Source organism: Myotis nattereri (genome assembly GCF_964212035.1).
Source record: "Myotis nattereri genome assembly, chromosome: 9".
Lineage (NCBI taxonomy): Eukaryota > Metazoa > Chordata > Mammalia > Chiroptera > Vespertilionidae > Myotis > Myotis nattereri.
Window position 1 is genome coordinate 2,603,261 of NC_138084.1, and position 14,520 is coordinate 2,617,780.

The window sequence follows — 14,520 nt, forward strand, 5'->3', positions numbered from 1 at the left end:
ACGAGGTCTGCCCACTGCCCCAGCCAAGGGCCGGCTCCCTCGTTAAGCTCAGCATGTCCGAGCTGGAAGGGGCCACCCTGTCCAGTCCTTCATCTGACGGACAAGGACACGGGCCCAGGGGCGGAGACACGCCCCGGGCTGGACAGAGTGAGGGCTTTAGCCTGACCAGCGGGCCTGACCGGAGGGATGCGCCTCTCCCAGGAACAAAGGTGTGTGGCCTGCCCAGCTCGAGGCCAGGTGACAGGAGGCGGCCACCAGGTGCAGGACTGCCCCGCCCTGTGACGCTGCCCGAGCCCTGGACCTCTCTGTACACCCCGCTTCCCGCCCAGAGCACCCCACCGAGGTGCTTCCCCGGGAGCTGGGGACGGTTACATGGCCAGCCCTCGGCTCAGCCTGTGTTGTGGCCACAGGGCCTGTCCCTGTCCCCACAGGGTCCCGGGGGCCAGCCGCTGCTCTCGCCCCCCCCCCCTCCCATTCCCTCCTCTTGGTACCTCAGGCTCAAGGGCTGCCTTTCTGGTCACCAGACCTCTCCCCTGCCCCTGCCTCTCCCCACCAGGGACTCCCATCAGCAGAGTAGCCGGCCACACCTCTGCAGCAGGGGGTTGGGGGGACCATCACTCCAGGAAAAAGGGAGGTTGAGGTGGCGGGGATGAGGGAGAACGGGCGGCGCCCCTTCCCTAACATCCCCCCCGCCCACCAACCCCCGGGGAAACGGGATTTCTGGGCCAGGGGAGATGGAAGATGAGGGGCAGCGGGGAGCAAGCGGGAGGATGGGCAGAAAGGCTGGCTTGCTCCGGGCGAGGGCGGGCATGCCCGGGGAGCAGGCTTGATCCAGAATGGTCCCAGGACGGCCGGCCGCACTGGCCTCAGACCCAGGGACACCCCCGGGGTGGCCGCGTGTGAGGGCGCCGGCTGGGGAGGCAGGCCTCCGGCTCCAGCATCCGCTGAAGGCGCCGCCGCCAGGTCCAGCGGCCGGGTGGCCGAGGCAGGCAGCCCTCTGCCTCCGCCTCCTCCTCTGCCGCCGCCCGAGCTCGTACCTCTTGTCCCCCTGAGCGTTCTGGTTCTGCTGGGTTCCTGGGTTTTGCAGGTCAGGGATATTGGCAAAGTCATCCTGTTCCGAAAGCCCTAAGACCAAGGATAGCACCACCATCCGGCCTTCCCTGCCCGGGTGGGCAGCCCACCAGCCGGGGACGGAGGAGGCCCCGCGGGCGGGGCGGGGCAGGGAGGGGAAGGAGAGGGAGACAGGGACAGAGACAAAAAGAGAGAAGAAAAAAGCGTAAGAATCTGGCCCTGCAGGAGAGAAACCAAACTTCAGCACTGTCAACAGTTGCAGAGCAGAGGGGGGTGGAGCGGGGGAGGAGGGGGCGGGATGGAGGGGAGGTGTCCGTGGCCTGAGACCCAGCTCACCAGGGGCCAGAGCAAGATTCTCTGGAGAAGAACGGGGAAGGGCATGTGCCTGGGGCTTCCTGAGGGGACCCTGGGGAGGCTGAGGGGAGCGGAGCATGTCCGAGGCTAATTCACCGCCCGCTGAACCGAGGCCAGGGGCTCTGGCTCTGACATCGGGCCCTGGGAGGAGAGGAAGGGCTCTGCGGCCACCTGCTCCGGGCTGTGCAGGCAGCTGTGGCTCCCAGCGGGGAGGTTCTTAGAAAGTGTGCAAGCCCAGTGGGCCCGCACCCTGAGCCTACGGAAGCCCCGCACGAAGACACCTCCCGATCCTGGCCGGCCAGGCGTGCGTGATGCCCGGAGGCGTCCTGTCCGGGGGCCTGGACACGCAGCCCATCAGAGGGAAATGGAAGTCCCTCCGGCAAACGGTGTATGTGCCACGCGGGCCTTCTGTGTCCCCGGAGGTGACTGCCCAGCCGTTCCGTGGAGAAGCGGTCCAGATGGCACCACAAAGCAAAGACGGAGTCTGGGCAGCGCAGGAAGCTGGCAAGTTGGGAGAAGTCCAGGCAGGGAGCCTGTGTGAGCAGCGAGGAGACGACGGTGTGGAGGAGGCCGCACGGTCCAGGCAGAGCCGCGAGAACAGACGAGGAGGCGGCGGGGACCTCCTGGAGTGGCCGTGGGCGGCCGCGTGGGGCCGGGGGCCAAGGGGTCCGTGCCGAGTGGGGAGCATTCCCAGAGTACCACTGGGCACCCGCAGGGCCGCCCGCATTTCTCAGGGACCTCAGCAGCGTCGGCGTTCGCAGCGTTTCCTGGGTGCCGCGTGGAGCTCCTCCAGCGTCCGGTCTCTCCTCCGGCAGAGGGAGAGGGGTGCGCAGATGGGGCGGGCACAGAAACATCTCCAGGAGGTCCAGGGAAAGACGGTAAGCTGGCGGTGCGTTCCGGGGGGAGGCCAATGCCGGGCCCCGGAGGGCAGGGGGGTGACAGGCAGCTGGCTATGGCTCCGTCCCAGCGAGCCTGCCAACAAGGGAACTGTGGCGGGTGCGCTGGGCCTCCGAGGCCGGCCGGACGGGCGCAGAGGTCTTGGACGTGGGAGCCTGGGGAGGGAGGGAGGTAGGTGGTCCCACGGCCTTCTCTTTGTCCTGCGTACGGTCACTCCCGGCTGACACTCACACTGGCCTCTGCCTTTGGGGACAGGACGAGTCCTCGCTCCCTCCGGCCCCTGCCCACCGGCACTGTCTTGGAGTTGGTAAAATTCCATTTGGCTGTTTGAGAGCCGGCTGAGCTGGGGGGGAAGGCGAACCAGTGAAAACAACACGTTGTTCCCTGGTTAATGCATTTTTCAGATACTCCTTCGGCTCCTCTTGAACACCAAACGGCTTCTCTGCATAGATTCCCAATTTGTCATTCTCTCCAGGTTGCAGGCCAGGCTGCCAGGGCGAGCATGGGGGCCAGGAAGGGGAAGTTGGGGGGGAGCTGGTGGTGGTGGGCGGCCACTTCCATGGAGCAGGAGGGATGCCTCCCTCCCCGAGAGCGGGGTGGGTCTTGGGGGTGGCCCTGGCTAGCCCTCACCCTGACCCTCTACCCCGGCCACCAGCGTTTGGGTGAATGAGAGGCCTCGGGAAACTGAACCATCAGGCAGGGGGCAGGGGTTGAGAAACTACAGTGGTGCCCTATGTTTTTAGAGCCCACAAGCCACGAACAGTTTGTACATTTAAAAACGCGATCAAGCCCGGCCGGTGTGGCTCAGTGGTTGAGCGTCTACCTATGAACCAGGAGGTCAAGGTTTGATTCCTGGTCAGGGCACAGGCCCGGGTTGCGGGCTTGATCCCTGGTCGAGGGCCTGCAGGAAGCGGCTGATCTGTGATTCTCTCTCATCATTGATGTTTCTCTCTCCCTCTCCCTCTCCCTTCCTCTCTGAAATCAATAAAGATGTATTTTTTAAAAACTGTGATCAAGACTCCATGTGTCCGCAAAGCCTGAACCACTATGACGGCCCTCACACAGCTGGCCGGCCCTCGGCGGGGGCTGCGCGTGGAGCCGCGCGGTCAGGAGGAGAGCGGCAGGCCCGGCTGGCTTTCGGTGCTTTCCTGTGGGCAGAACCAATTCCCTGGACGCTCCGCATCCTCGCCGGCGCCCCAGCACCTGTCTCCATGCAAACTGTAACCTGGAGACCAGCAGGTTCTGCTGGGCATCTTCTCATGGGGGAGTCCAGCGGGGTCCCAGGGCCCCGGGTCGGGGGGAGCCCCATTAGATGCCCTGCCCGGCATTGCCAAGTAGAGTCCCAGGTAGCATGTCCCGCCGGATGGGGCCCGGGCCCCTGGCAGGAGAGTGGGAAGCTGGCTGGCGCAGCTGCTCCTGGTGGGTGTCTCTGCCAGAGGCAGCACTCCGTCTGCCCTGGAAATGCGGGCCGGGGTCCAGCTGGAGGGGCTGCCCCAGGGGTCCCACCATATGCCAGGGAGCTGGGCCTGCCCCTTGCTCCTCCCCCTCTTCTCCCAGGCTCGGTGTGCCTGCCGCCTGCTGGGGAAAAGTGCTCCTGGGAGAGACTGGGTGAGGGAATACCCCAGAGCCTGTAAGGAAGGTGATGTCAGGCCCCGGAGGTGGCGATGGCAGGGACGGACGCCCAGACCTGCCCTGGGCTCCAAGGGAGACAGGTGCCCAGAGGGATGGGGGAGAGGGTGCCCTGGGCCGGGGGCCCAACCAGTGGGGTGGGGCAGGGGGCAGGGGCTGGGGGACGGCTGAGGTTAAATGGTGTGTTGTTACTTCTCAGATCTATGACGTGAGACAAGGCTTTGCTTTCAGAAACAACGTTCTCTAAAGCTTGGGGAGGAGCATCTCAAGTCCGTCCTCAGGGGAGGGGTTACTGTGGGAGCCGGGCAGGAGCTGGAGGGCAGGTGGCCGGGAAGGTCGCAGAGGCAGAGGACAGGGCCAGGCAGGGACAGGGGAAGCGAGGGGAGGGAGGAGGTGCGGGAAGGAAGGGGAGCAGAGTCGAGTTACAGGGCAGAGAAGTACCTGGAGGGGAAGAGGTAGGGCCTGGGCAAGGGGTGGAAGGAGGCCAGGCCGGGGAGCAGGGAGGAAAGAGGTCAGAGGAGGAGAGGGGGAGTCTGGCAGGAAGGCCACGAGCGGCCCCCAGGACTAGCCGGGAGGAGGAGACCGATCTGGGGACCTCAGCAGCTTCTCTAGTGTCTCCACTGAGTTTTAGGGGGGACCTTCTGAGCCCTGAGACACCAGGGTCCTCAGAGGGGCGGCTCAGCTATGAACCCTTCCATGGGGGGCTGCGGGCGTGCGCATGAGCTACAGGAGACGGGAGGGGTGTCCGAGCCTGCTTGGCGCCTGCCCTGGAGATGTGGGGGGAAGAGGCTGGGGCGGGGAAGTGGGGGCCGCCGGCTCAGGGGGGGGACTTACAGAAAGGATTTCATGTCCAAGCCTCGGGTTCGAATCTGCCCCACCACGTGGTCCCAGCTGCCCGGGTTGGAGCGGCTGCGGCCAGCGGCCGCCCGGTACTTGGAGCCGGCCGAGGCGCCCTGCCGCGCCTGGCCCCGGCCAGAGGCCCGGGGGTTGGGGCCGGGCACCGAGGCCGCGTGGGCCTGCAGCTGGCCCAGGCTCTGGCTGGTGGTGGGCTGGCTGGGCTGCCGGCCCCGCTGGTGCTGGCTCAGCGGCTGCTGCAGGCTCTGCTGCCGCATCAGGGTGCGGGGTCGCTGGCATTTCGGCTCTCCCGTGGAGCTGGGGATAGACTCAAGGGTAGTGGTCGTGGACAGGGTGGAGTCCTCGAAACTTGGGGTGGGTGGAGGAGAGGAGAGAAAGGAGAAGCAGGTGAAGGGATCACAGTGGAGAAGAAAGAAGCCCAGAGCCAGGGCCAGGAGGCCCGGGTGCAGGGCGCGCGCTGCCGGACCTCGCCAAGCCTCCATCGCAGTCCTCGCCGCTGCTGTCGCCACCACCTCCCCCAGGAGGCCGCCACGACCCAGCCCACCCCGAGGGCCCCGCCCACCCCCTGGCCTTGGCTCAGCCTAGTTCCCAGGTACCTCCTGTCTGAGCAGACCTCTCGGCTGGTCTGCGTGGCCACGGAAGCGTCAGAGGCTGCTGCGTGGTGAAGGCGGGTCCCCAAGGCCCCGTGGCTGCCTGTCATGTTGGGACGGGAGGGGGTGGCTGGACCTCCTGCTGCCCGCTCCTGCCGTCTCGCTGGGGACCCCAGGAGAGGCTGCCCTGTGCCCTAAGCACTCCTGGCCGTGGAGACATGCGGAATCCAGGCCAGTGCAGAGCTGGCCTGGTGGTGCAGGGCCGGGGAGGGCCAGTCTGTGCTTTGTCCACGGAGGCAGGGGGGTCCGCGGGCCCCCAGACCTCTGCGCCGTGGCCAGGGCTACCTCAGGGCTCAGGCTGTGGCCCATCTTCGCCCTCCTTCCTGGGCTCCCGTTTCTGAGGGCAAGTGTTCCCTCTTGGTCTCCGGGGCAATGATTCCTCATCAGAGGAGGGGACCCAGCAAAGGAGCAGAGGAGGTGGGAGCCCCAGGAGCCACCTGTCTGGCCACGTGGCATGTTTCTGACGGAAAACAGCATGGCTGCCCTGTCCTGTGTGCATCTGAAAGAGGGCACCGCACGGGCCCACCAGCACCTCAGAAAAACACTGGGACTGGGGGTGGCGGGGACAAGGACAGACCGGAGGCAGGACACGGCCGATCAGAGGCAGGCTGAGGTCAGAGACCCGGGTCCAAACCCCCTGTCTGCCATTTCTGAACTTTGGGGCTTTGGGAAGGTGAGTGCACCTCTCAGTTTCTCCATCTGTAAAATGGGAGTGAGCAGCAGTCCGAGCTGCCTCTGTCACAGGGTTGCTGTGAGGACCTGCTGAGGCCAGACTCAGGGATGCGCGGTCCAGGCCACGCTCCCGGGCCAGCGGTAGCTGCCCAGGTCTCAGGAGACGGAGGGAGAAGGCGTGAGAGAGCCCTGGCCTCCCGGGCGCCCTGCTGCTGTGCCCCGGCTGGAGATTCCAGCGCATCCGACAGGCAGGGCCGGAGCCCGAGGCCTCAACCTCCCCCTCTGCCCCTTCCCTCCGACTCCCAACCCCTGGGCTAGGAGAGCGGTTGGCAAGAGATGGGCTCGCGGCCCCTGGTTTCTGTAAACAAAGTTTTACTGGAAACGGCCGCTGTCATTCATTTACAGCCTCTCGGTTTTACTGCGCTTTGCTTTGCGTACTTTGCAGACATCGTGTTGTTTTTTGTTTTTTTTTTTCACAAACGGCAGGTTTGTGACAACTCTGGATTGAGCCGATCTATCAGCGCCATTTGTTAAGCAACAAAGTATTTCTCAATTAAGGCCTGGACATTCCTTGCAGACATAATGCTATTGCACACTTAGACGCGGCAGAGCGCAAATGTGGCTTCTGTACGCGCCGGGGAGCCGCCGCACAAGGCGTGGGACTCGCTTTACTGCGACATTCGCTCTATTGCAAGAACGTCTAGCGGGAGCGCTCATCTCCAAGGTTTGCTGCACATCGGCCTTTGGCTGCTTTGGGCCACGACGGCAGGGCTGAGTGGTTGTGGGAGAGACTGTAAAGCCAACTACTCCTCAGCTGGCCCTTTACAGGCAGCCATGCACCCCTGAGCTGCTGGGGTGGGGTGGGGTGGGGTGGGGTCGGGGGGCACGGGGGCCCTTGGAGCCGCTTTCACCACTGCAGTCAGACCTCAGCTCTGCTCACGCCCTGAGCCTCCCTGGGAACCAAAGGACAACAGTTAGCCTGCCCCTGTGGGCTGAGAGAGAGAGAGAGAGAGAGAGAGAGAGGGGGGGGGGAAGAGAGAGAAAGAGAGAGAGAGAGAGAGAGAGAGAGAGAGAGAAAGAGAGGAAGAGAGAGAAAGAAAGAGAAAGAGAGAGGAAGAGAGAGAAAGAGAGAGAGAGGAGAGAAAAAGAGAGAGAGCAAAAAGCAAAACGCTGGGGTCCTAGGGAGGGCAGCAGCCTTGCCAGGCTCGGGCCTGGAGTTGGGGCCACCTCCAGGGGCAGGCCCAGGCCTGGCGGCCACGTAGGCCCGCAGCTCCCCGGGGGCAGGCAGAGGTGGGGGCCGGGGGGACGGCCCCTGGGTGGCCGCCGCCTCCTTGCTGACCTCACTTGGGTTTCCTATCACATCCCAAACTAGTCTCGTCTCCAACCTCTCAGTCACGGGAAACGAAAAGCAGTTCCCGGAGCCCGGAGCCCGGAGCCCGGAGCCGGCAGGTGGCCTGGAGGCCTCAGCCAGCCTGGGGTCAGTGGCCGGAGCAGCCTGGGGAGGGCCGCGCTGGGCCTGCTTTCAGAGGGGGCAGGTGGGGCTTCCTTCCGGACTCTCCCGCGGACTGTCAGGGGGCCTCGGCCAGTGTCCCCTCAGGCCAGAAAGCAGACGAGCTCTCAGCACAGGGGCCTCCGTGCACCAACGGCAGGAATCACGGGCTTTCGGGGGAGAACCAGGAGGGCCCAGGAGCTGAGCAGGGCTCAGGGCTGCCCCATCGGCCGGGAGCCAGGCAGTTCAAGGAGCTGATTGGAACCTATGTCCCAGCGGGTGAGGATGGTTCCAGGGACTGAGAGCCTAGGGCCACAGGAGGGTCTAAAAGCCTAGGGGGGCAGCGGGGAGCGTGCTACCTGCTGAGAGTAGGGCCAGCCCTACAGCCATCGCCCAGGACCGGGACTGACCGTCTGATGAGGTCGGACCACCCTCGTCAGAAAAGAGGAGCCAGCTGGGGCTCGACAACCCAACCTCCAAGAACACAGCATCCCGCCAGCCGCCAACCCGCTGACCAAGCCGGGGACAGCCAGTGGGGATGGCTGAGATGAGGGTGGCCTTGTGGGGCCTGCGAACAGGCGGTGCGATGATGTGAGCAAGACTGAGACAAGCCAATGGAGTCACCAGGTGGTCAGAATGGGCAGGGCTCAACCTCTGGGTCTAGAGCCATCTGCTGGCCGTAAGAGGGAAGGCCCGGTGAGCGGCAGATGAGTGGCATAAACACAGGCTGAGAGCCGGCCAGCTCCCCAAGGATGGGATGGTCCGATGGCTGAACAGCTACGGGCCTGCCGCCCATGGAGGGGTGACCTGGCTGCTGCTATGGGGCCGCCAATCAAAGAGGCTGGGATGACCCGAGGACTGAAATGGAGCTGCCCTGGGGGCAGAAAATGAAATGACCTGGTCACGGGGCAAAGGAAGAGGCTGACGGGGGCAGCAGCCAGCGGCTGAGAGGCGACACTGATGGCTGTTAGCTGTGCTGATGGCAAGGACGATGGGGGGTGGCTCGTGAAGGGATGGGATGAGCCAGGGGCCGAGGACGGCCCCTCTGGGGGCAGCAGCGGGCATGCTAGGGGTCCCGCTGTCCACCCTGGCGGGGGCGGCCTGAGCACCGGGCTCTGGCGGCCACGGGGCCATCACTCACTTGGACAGGTTGAGCTTCCCTGCGGCCAGGTGGCTCTGCACCGTCCGCCAGCGGCCTCTCCCCGCCTTGCCACCGCTGCCCGGCTCGCTGGGGGCAGTGCCGCCGCTTCTCAAGGCGTCCTCTCCGGGTGGTGGCACCAGCGCCGGCGTCTCCCCCAGCCGGCCTTCCCGCTCCACCGCCAGCCCCGCCGCGGCGGCCACTTTGGCGCCGGACAGGAGGGTGCCACTGGAGGCAGCCAGGCCAGGGGGCGCCCGGGGTGGCGGTGGGGGAGAGAGGGCAGGACACACGTGGGGGTGGGAAGGTAGAAGAGGAGGAAAAACAATAACAGATAAAAGGAAAAAAGAGACAGTGAGAGAAGAGGAGAGAGACAGACGGACAAGAGACAGACAGAGAGAGAGAGAGAGACATCAGCATTGCGAGTGTGTTAACAGCGGAGCCTGCAGAGAGGAGAGAGGGGCCGGCGGGCGGGGGCTGGAGAGCAACGCACCACGACAGTGGAGGGGGCCCCTCCCCACCGCCTGGGGCAGGGGCGGTGGGGGTGGGGGAGGGCAGCCACCTCCAACTCTATCCCACAGGACAACGAGGGTTAACGACGGAGGAAGAGCGGGCTGTCCAGGCCAGGAGGCCCCAGGCAGGGAGAGAGAGAAAGCCGTGTTAGTCAGAGTCCATCACCACCACCACCATCACCGCCACCACCTCCACGACCACCACCGACCACCACCACCAGCAGCCAGGGCAGCAGCACACAGCGGGGAGGGAAGCAGAGCCACACCAGCGGGGAGGGACCCACACGGGCAACCCCATCCTGACTGCGAGGGGCGGGGCCGCGGGGACCAGCGTGGGGGCCGCGTGGCTGCTGGCCGCAGAGGGGGCTCTCCTGCCTGGCGGCCCTGGGGGTGGGGACAGGTGAGGGGCGGGCAGGCGAGGGGGGCAGGAGGGGTTGCTCGTCTCCATGGCCAGCCTGCCCATGGGCTGCAGGGGAGGGGGGTGGGGGAGGAGAGTGAAGGGCAGGGACCGGGGGGAGGAGGGCGTGCGCAGAGACTCGAGACTCGGGTACATATGATCAAACCAGGTAAAGTCACTCACTTGAGGGACAGTCGTGGGTCGCCATAAGGGGCGTAGGGTGAAATGTTTAGAATAAACTCCTTGGGAGGGTAGGAGCTCCATTTCTGCTGCACTGTGCTCTCATTGTTATTCCAAAAGTCTCTGTCTAGATCGCTGGAGGGGCAGAGAGAGAGGGGAGAAAACAGGGAGATACAAGAAGAAACCAGAACCGCCAGTCCTGGGGGGCAGAGGGCCCGTCTGGGCACACACAGAGGGCAGGTGGGCCCGGGCTGGCTCCTGCGGGAGGAAGAGAGGCAGGCGGGCTCCCAGCCGGCGCCCCTGCACACGTGCACGCGCACACGCTCACAGGGGCACACACACGCGCGGGCGGGCAGGAGGAGCGGTGCAGAGGAGGCGCTGCAGGAGGGTGACTGGAGCCTGGCACCCTGGGGAGCTGGTGGGAGAGAGAAAGATGGTGAGAGAGCAGGGGAGAGGGGAGAGGGCCTGGGGAGAAGGCCGGGCGGGATGCAGGGGGAGTGGGAGGCGGAGGGGGTGCTGGTCTCTGGCTGGAAAGAGCTGAAATGCAGATCAGACCCTGCTGCCAACGTCCTCTGGCCGCAGTTCCCCGCCTGTCCGTCACTGCTGCGGTGGCTGCTCAGCCGCCAGCTATCCCATGGTGTGTGGAGGCCCCAGTCCTGGAACCCCACATCCTCCCCTCTCCACCTGCCTCCACTGAGCGCTCCTGGGCCGGCCCAGCTCCCCCTCCCGTTGGCCCGGGGTCCCCCAGCCTCCTCTGCTCTCTCCATCCACGGCAAACGCTGGGGTTCAGCCTTCCCAGGGGAGCATCTCCAGGCCTCGGGCCTTGCTGAGGGGACGGGGCCCTTCAGGTCCTCTGTACTGGGCCTGTGTGAAGGGGCAATGGGCAGCCTCTCCCTGTGCCCGGGCCCCTTTCCGAGGTGGCCGCGGGGTCTCCCTATGTCGGCGCCCCCCGCCCCCCCTCCGGGATGCCTCCTATGGAAGCACAGAGAATGGGGGCCCCTCCGTGGGAGGCCGGCGGCAGAAGCCTCAGCTGCCGGAAGGCTTGGCCCGGAAACCCCAGGAGCCAAGGACAAGTTGACTTTGACCTCAGTTCTCAACAAAGAGCAGAGAGAGAGAAGCTGAGCGGCCACCACATGCCCCTTGGGCCTCCCTGGTGGACAGCCTCTGTCTGTAGAGCACCTTGGAAAGGTCTCACCGGGACCCTGCGACCAGGGTCGAAGCCAAAACCCAGCGCCTTTAAGGTGCCATAATAGTGTACGGTGTTCCCCAAACTTGGTCGGTCACGGAACCCTTGATTTGTGGCAAGCTGTTAGGAGTGCTCTGAGGAACAGTGTGGGGAGCGCTGCTAAAGGACGATGCCCCAGGACTTCTGACCAGCTCCCCTCCCCCAAAGGAGGCCCCAGGCCACGGCAGATTGTGCAGCCCTGGGTCCCGCTTCCTGCCACTCCCCTGGCTCTGGGCCCTGGCCAGAGGGGAGGCCTAGGAACCCAGGGCACCTAGAAAGGAAGGGTGGCTTCCTTCCCCTGGGCAGAGGGTCTGACAATGCAGCAGGCGGGGCTGGGGCATGGGCTGCAGGAGGGGAACAGCCCACTGTCGCCCTCGCTTTGTCAGAGCCCTGGCAGGTGCTGGCCGAGCCTGCAGGGCCAGCTGCCCACCTGCTGCCCACCCATCCCCTTGTGTGGAATCCCCTCTGCCTCCGGCCTGTTCCAGGACTTCGGGCCCTGCCGCACCCCCCTGTCCAGGAGGTTATTGGTCACCTGGCAGAGACAGGCCCTCCCCGCCCCCACCCCCCCACCCACCCCCAGAACACGGCTGCACACTCAGGGGCCAGCCTGCAGGCGGCACAGGCGCTGAGCTGGGGGGCTGGCCCAGTGCTCCCCCCGCCCCCCACACTGTCCCCCTGCCTTCAGGAAGCCCTGAGCCGAGCTCTGCACCACCCTTGAGACCTGCGGGCTCCGGCTTTGAAGACTGGAGAGTGTGCAACCGAACCAGCTTCAAAGGCTTCCCGCGCCTCCCCACCCCCAACCTGGCCGGGCCCCCTCTCCACTAACCCGCCCCGCAGATGCCCCCTCAGCTTCTGTGAAGGCCCCACAGGGTCAGAGCTAGAGATGAAAGAGGAGGGGCAGGAGGGGCAGGAGGGGCAGAGGGGGAGCCCCGAGGAGCAGGGGAAGGAAGAAGGGGAGGAGGAGAGAAAAGGAGGAAGACAGAGGAGGGAAGGGGGGGGATGAGGCAGTGGGAAGGGGCTGGAGGAGAGGGGAGGGGGCAGGGCAGGCCGGGGGCAGCTTGCCCCTTAGCTGGCAGGCTGAGATGGCGGCGCCCTTGGCCCCACAGCCTCGGCTCGAGGAAGGGACCAGGCCACCGGCCAGAGGGCACAGAGCCCCGGTCAGGTGGGGCAGAGGGGCGTCTCCTGGTGGCCCCCAGGGGCCCTCCGCCGTGGGCTGGCCCAGGTGGTCCACAGTGGAAGGCTGACCTGCTTACTTGAAAGGCCTCTTAGAGCAAAATGGGGGGTCAGAGGCAGCAAGACATTCGCTGGGAATGGGGGGATGGGGCAGGGGAGCTTCCCCGTTACCAGCGTCCCCTGAGCAGCCCAGCGCTGGGCTGCACCCCTCCAGGTGACCCTGAGAACACTGACAGGGTTTGAGAAAAGAGTGGGGGGCTGGGCGGGGTTGGGCGTGGTGTGTGCGACGTGAAGGTGGATGGAGGAACCAGTAACTGGGCTGAGGAAGGACACAGTGCCAGGAGGGCAGCCAGAAATGGGGCTGGGGTCCTGGAACACGGTGAGGGTCTGGGGGGCACCGGCAGAGAAGGCGGGGCCTGGAGCCACCCCGAGGCACAGGGAGTGTGCGGGGGGGGGGGGGGGCGGGGAGAGCATGGCACAGGGTTGAGGGGGACTGATGTGTGTGGCAGATGCAGACGTAGGGAGGGTCAGAGGCTCCTCCCACCTGGGCTGCCTGCACACCCCATCCCCAACTCCAAGGCTGGCACCTACTTGATGGCCTTCTTCTCACTGCGCCCACGTCCCGAGTCGGGCGTGCCCACCGTCTCCAAGGAGTTCTTGTAGCGCTTGCCCTACGGAGACAGCACCCGTCACTCCCGGGACCCAGGGCTGCACCCTCCCTGCCTCCACAGAACGGGCTCCCCCCGGCGTAGCGGGGTACTCCCCTGGGGTAGCGGGGTAGACTGGAGCCCAGCCTTGGCAACAAGGTCAGAGGTCAAGGGTGTCACAACTGTGGGGTGCCAGCTTCACCAGTACCTGCTCTTTAGCTGGCACTTCCTGGGCCTCAATGGGTCCCAAGACCTGCCCCACCCCCTTGACCTGCACCCCATCCCTGAGCCCAAGGCCGGGGCCTCTCCCGTCCTGTGTCCTGTTGCTCTGGCCAGGCTCCCAGAAGCGCAGCTCCCTCTGCCACAGACAGATGGCTCTCGGGCCACATCCCCCTGGCTACGTCACACCGGCCACGTCACTGCCCCCAGATGGTGGGGGCGGCATCCTGCAGGGCAAGGTTGGCAGCAGCCAGTGACGTGAGCCACGGGGGTGGGGAGAAGGCCCATGCCCAGTCCTGCCCAGGCTGTGGCCCTCACTGTCTGGGGGCTCCCTGGGGTCCTCGCGCCCGGGGCTGGGAGGCGGGGCAGGGCCTGAACATGCTCCCTCGTAAGAAGGCAGCCCACTGACTCTCACTCCAGCCTGAGTCGGGGAGGGGCAGGATGGAACGGGGGGGGGGGCACCCCCCATCCCTGGCTGGAAGGAGGGCCGTGGCTGCAGCGGCGACTGGGCCTGCTGCCCGGAAGGGGAGCGCCATTCACCTCCTTGGTTTGGGTTTCTAAATTTAGTTCATGCGGAGCCTGGCACCATTAGCATTCCTGGCTGCCACCACGCGTCCTCAGTGCGCCCGGGGGCCACAGGTCTAGGCCAGGCCGGGGCTGGTGTGGGTGGCGGGGGGATGGGGCCATGGAAGGGCTGGAGCTGCCCTCACAGACCATTCTCCCACCGGACACTTGCCTGCCCCTGCCCAGTGGACACACACACACACACACACACGTTTCTCCACGTGCAGTCGTGTGCACCGACACCACAGCCACAATAGTCAATTATTCCACTTGCCCCAAAGCAACACAGAAGTGACAGCTGTGCTCCCTGGCGCTCCTGCCAACTGCAGCCCCTTCCTGGGCACAGGGCCACCTGCGTAGGGACAGTGGCAGCGGAGCTCCCCGCAGGGGGTGTGTGGAGTGGGGGGGGCCTCATCCCCCCTCAGCACCCCTAGGTCTCCGGGGGGCCGGGATCCTGGTCCCAGGGCCTCATGCTCCTGTGTTAGCCTGATCAGGTCCCGTGCCTCTCGGGCCTCCTCCCCTTCCTTCCCGAGTGGGTGTGACGTCACGGGAAGAGCCGGGCTGCCGCCTCTCAGCACAGCTGTGACTTTCCTCCCGACTTCAGCTCCCGCCCTGGGCAGTTCACCCCAGTGACGGCTGTACGGCCTCTCGTACTCGGTGTGGAACCTGGTACCCAGCAGTTCCCTAAACCATCAACTGGAAACGCCCTCTGGGGTCCCCCCATCCTGGCCGTTGCCTTGGAGCCAGAACCTGAAGAGTTACCAGCGGAGCTGCCGGGCCCTCTGGGTCCACAAAAGCTGCCGGTTCTCAGCTCCAGCTCTGACCCCAAGAAACTCCTAGTTCCAGCTGGT

The 14,520-nt window shown here is 65.7% G+C and overlaps 1 protein-coding gene across 2 annotated transcripts in view; it reads right to left on the bottom strand.

Moving 5' to 3' along the window:
- SYT7 (synaptotagmin 7) overlaps positions 1-14,520 on the bottom strand; it is a 53,684-nt gene that overhangs the window by 13,668 nt on the left and 25,496 nt on the right. Inside the window, exons 3-7 of one of the 2 annotated variants that reach the window (XM_081098322.1) lie at positions 12,831-12,910; positions 9,845-9,976; positions 8,759-8,983; positions 4,786-5,154; positions 1,038-1,160 (exon numbers count right to left, since the gene is read on the bottom strand). In XM_081098322.1, coding sequence (XP_080954448.1) covers positions 1,038-1,160; positions 4,786-5,154; positions 8,759-8,983; positions 9,845-9,976; positions 12,831-12,910 — 929 coding nt within the window. Of the gene's footprint in view, positions 1-1,037; positions 1,161-4,785; positions 5,155-8,758; positions 8,984-9,844; positions 9,977-12,830; positions 12,911-14,520 lie in introns of those variants that run through there. The other variant, XM_081098321.1, reaches the window with a different exon arrangement.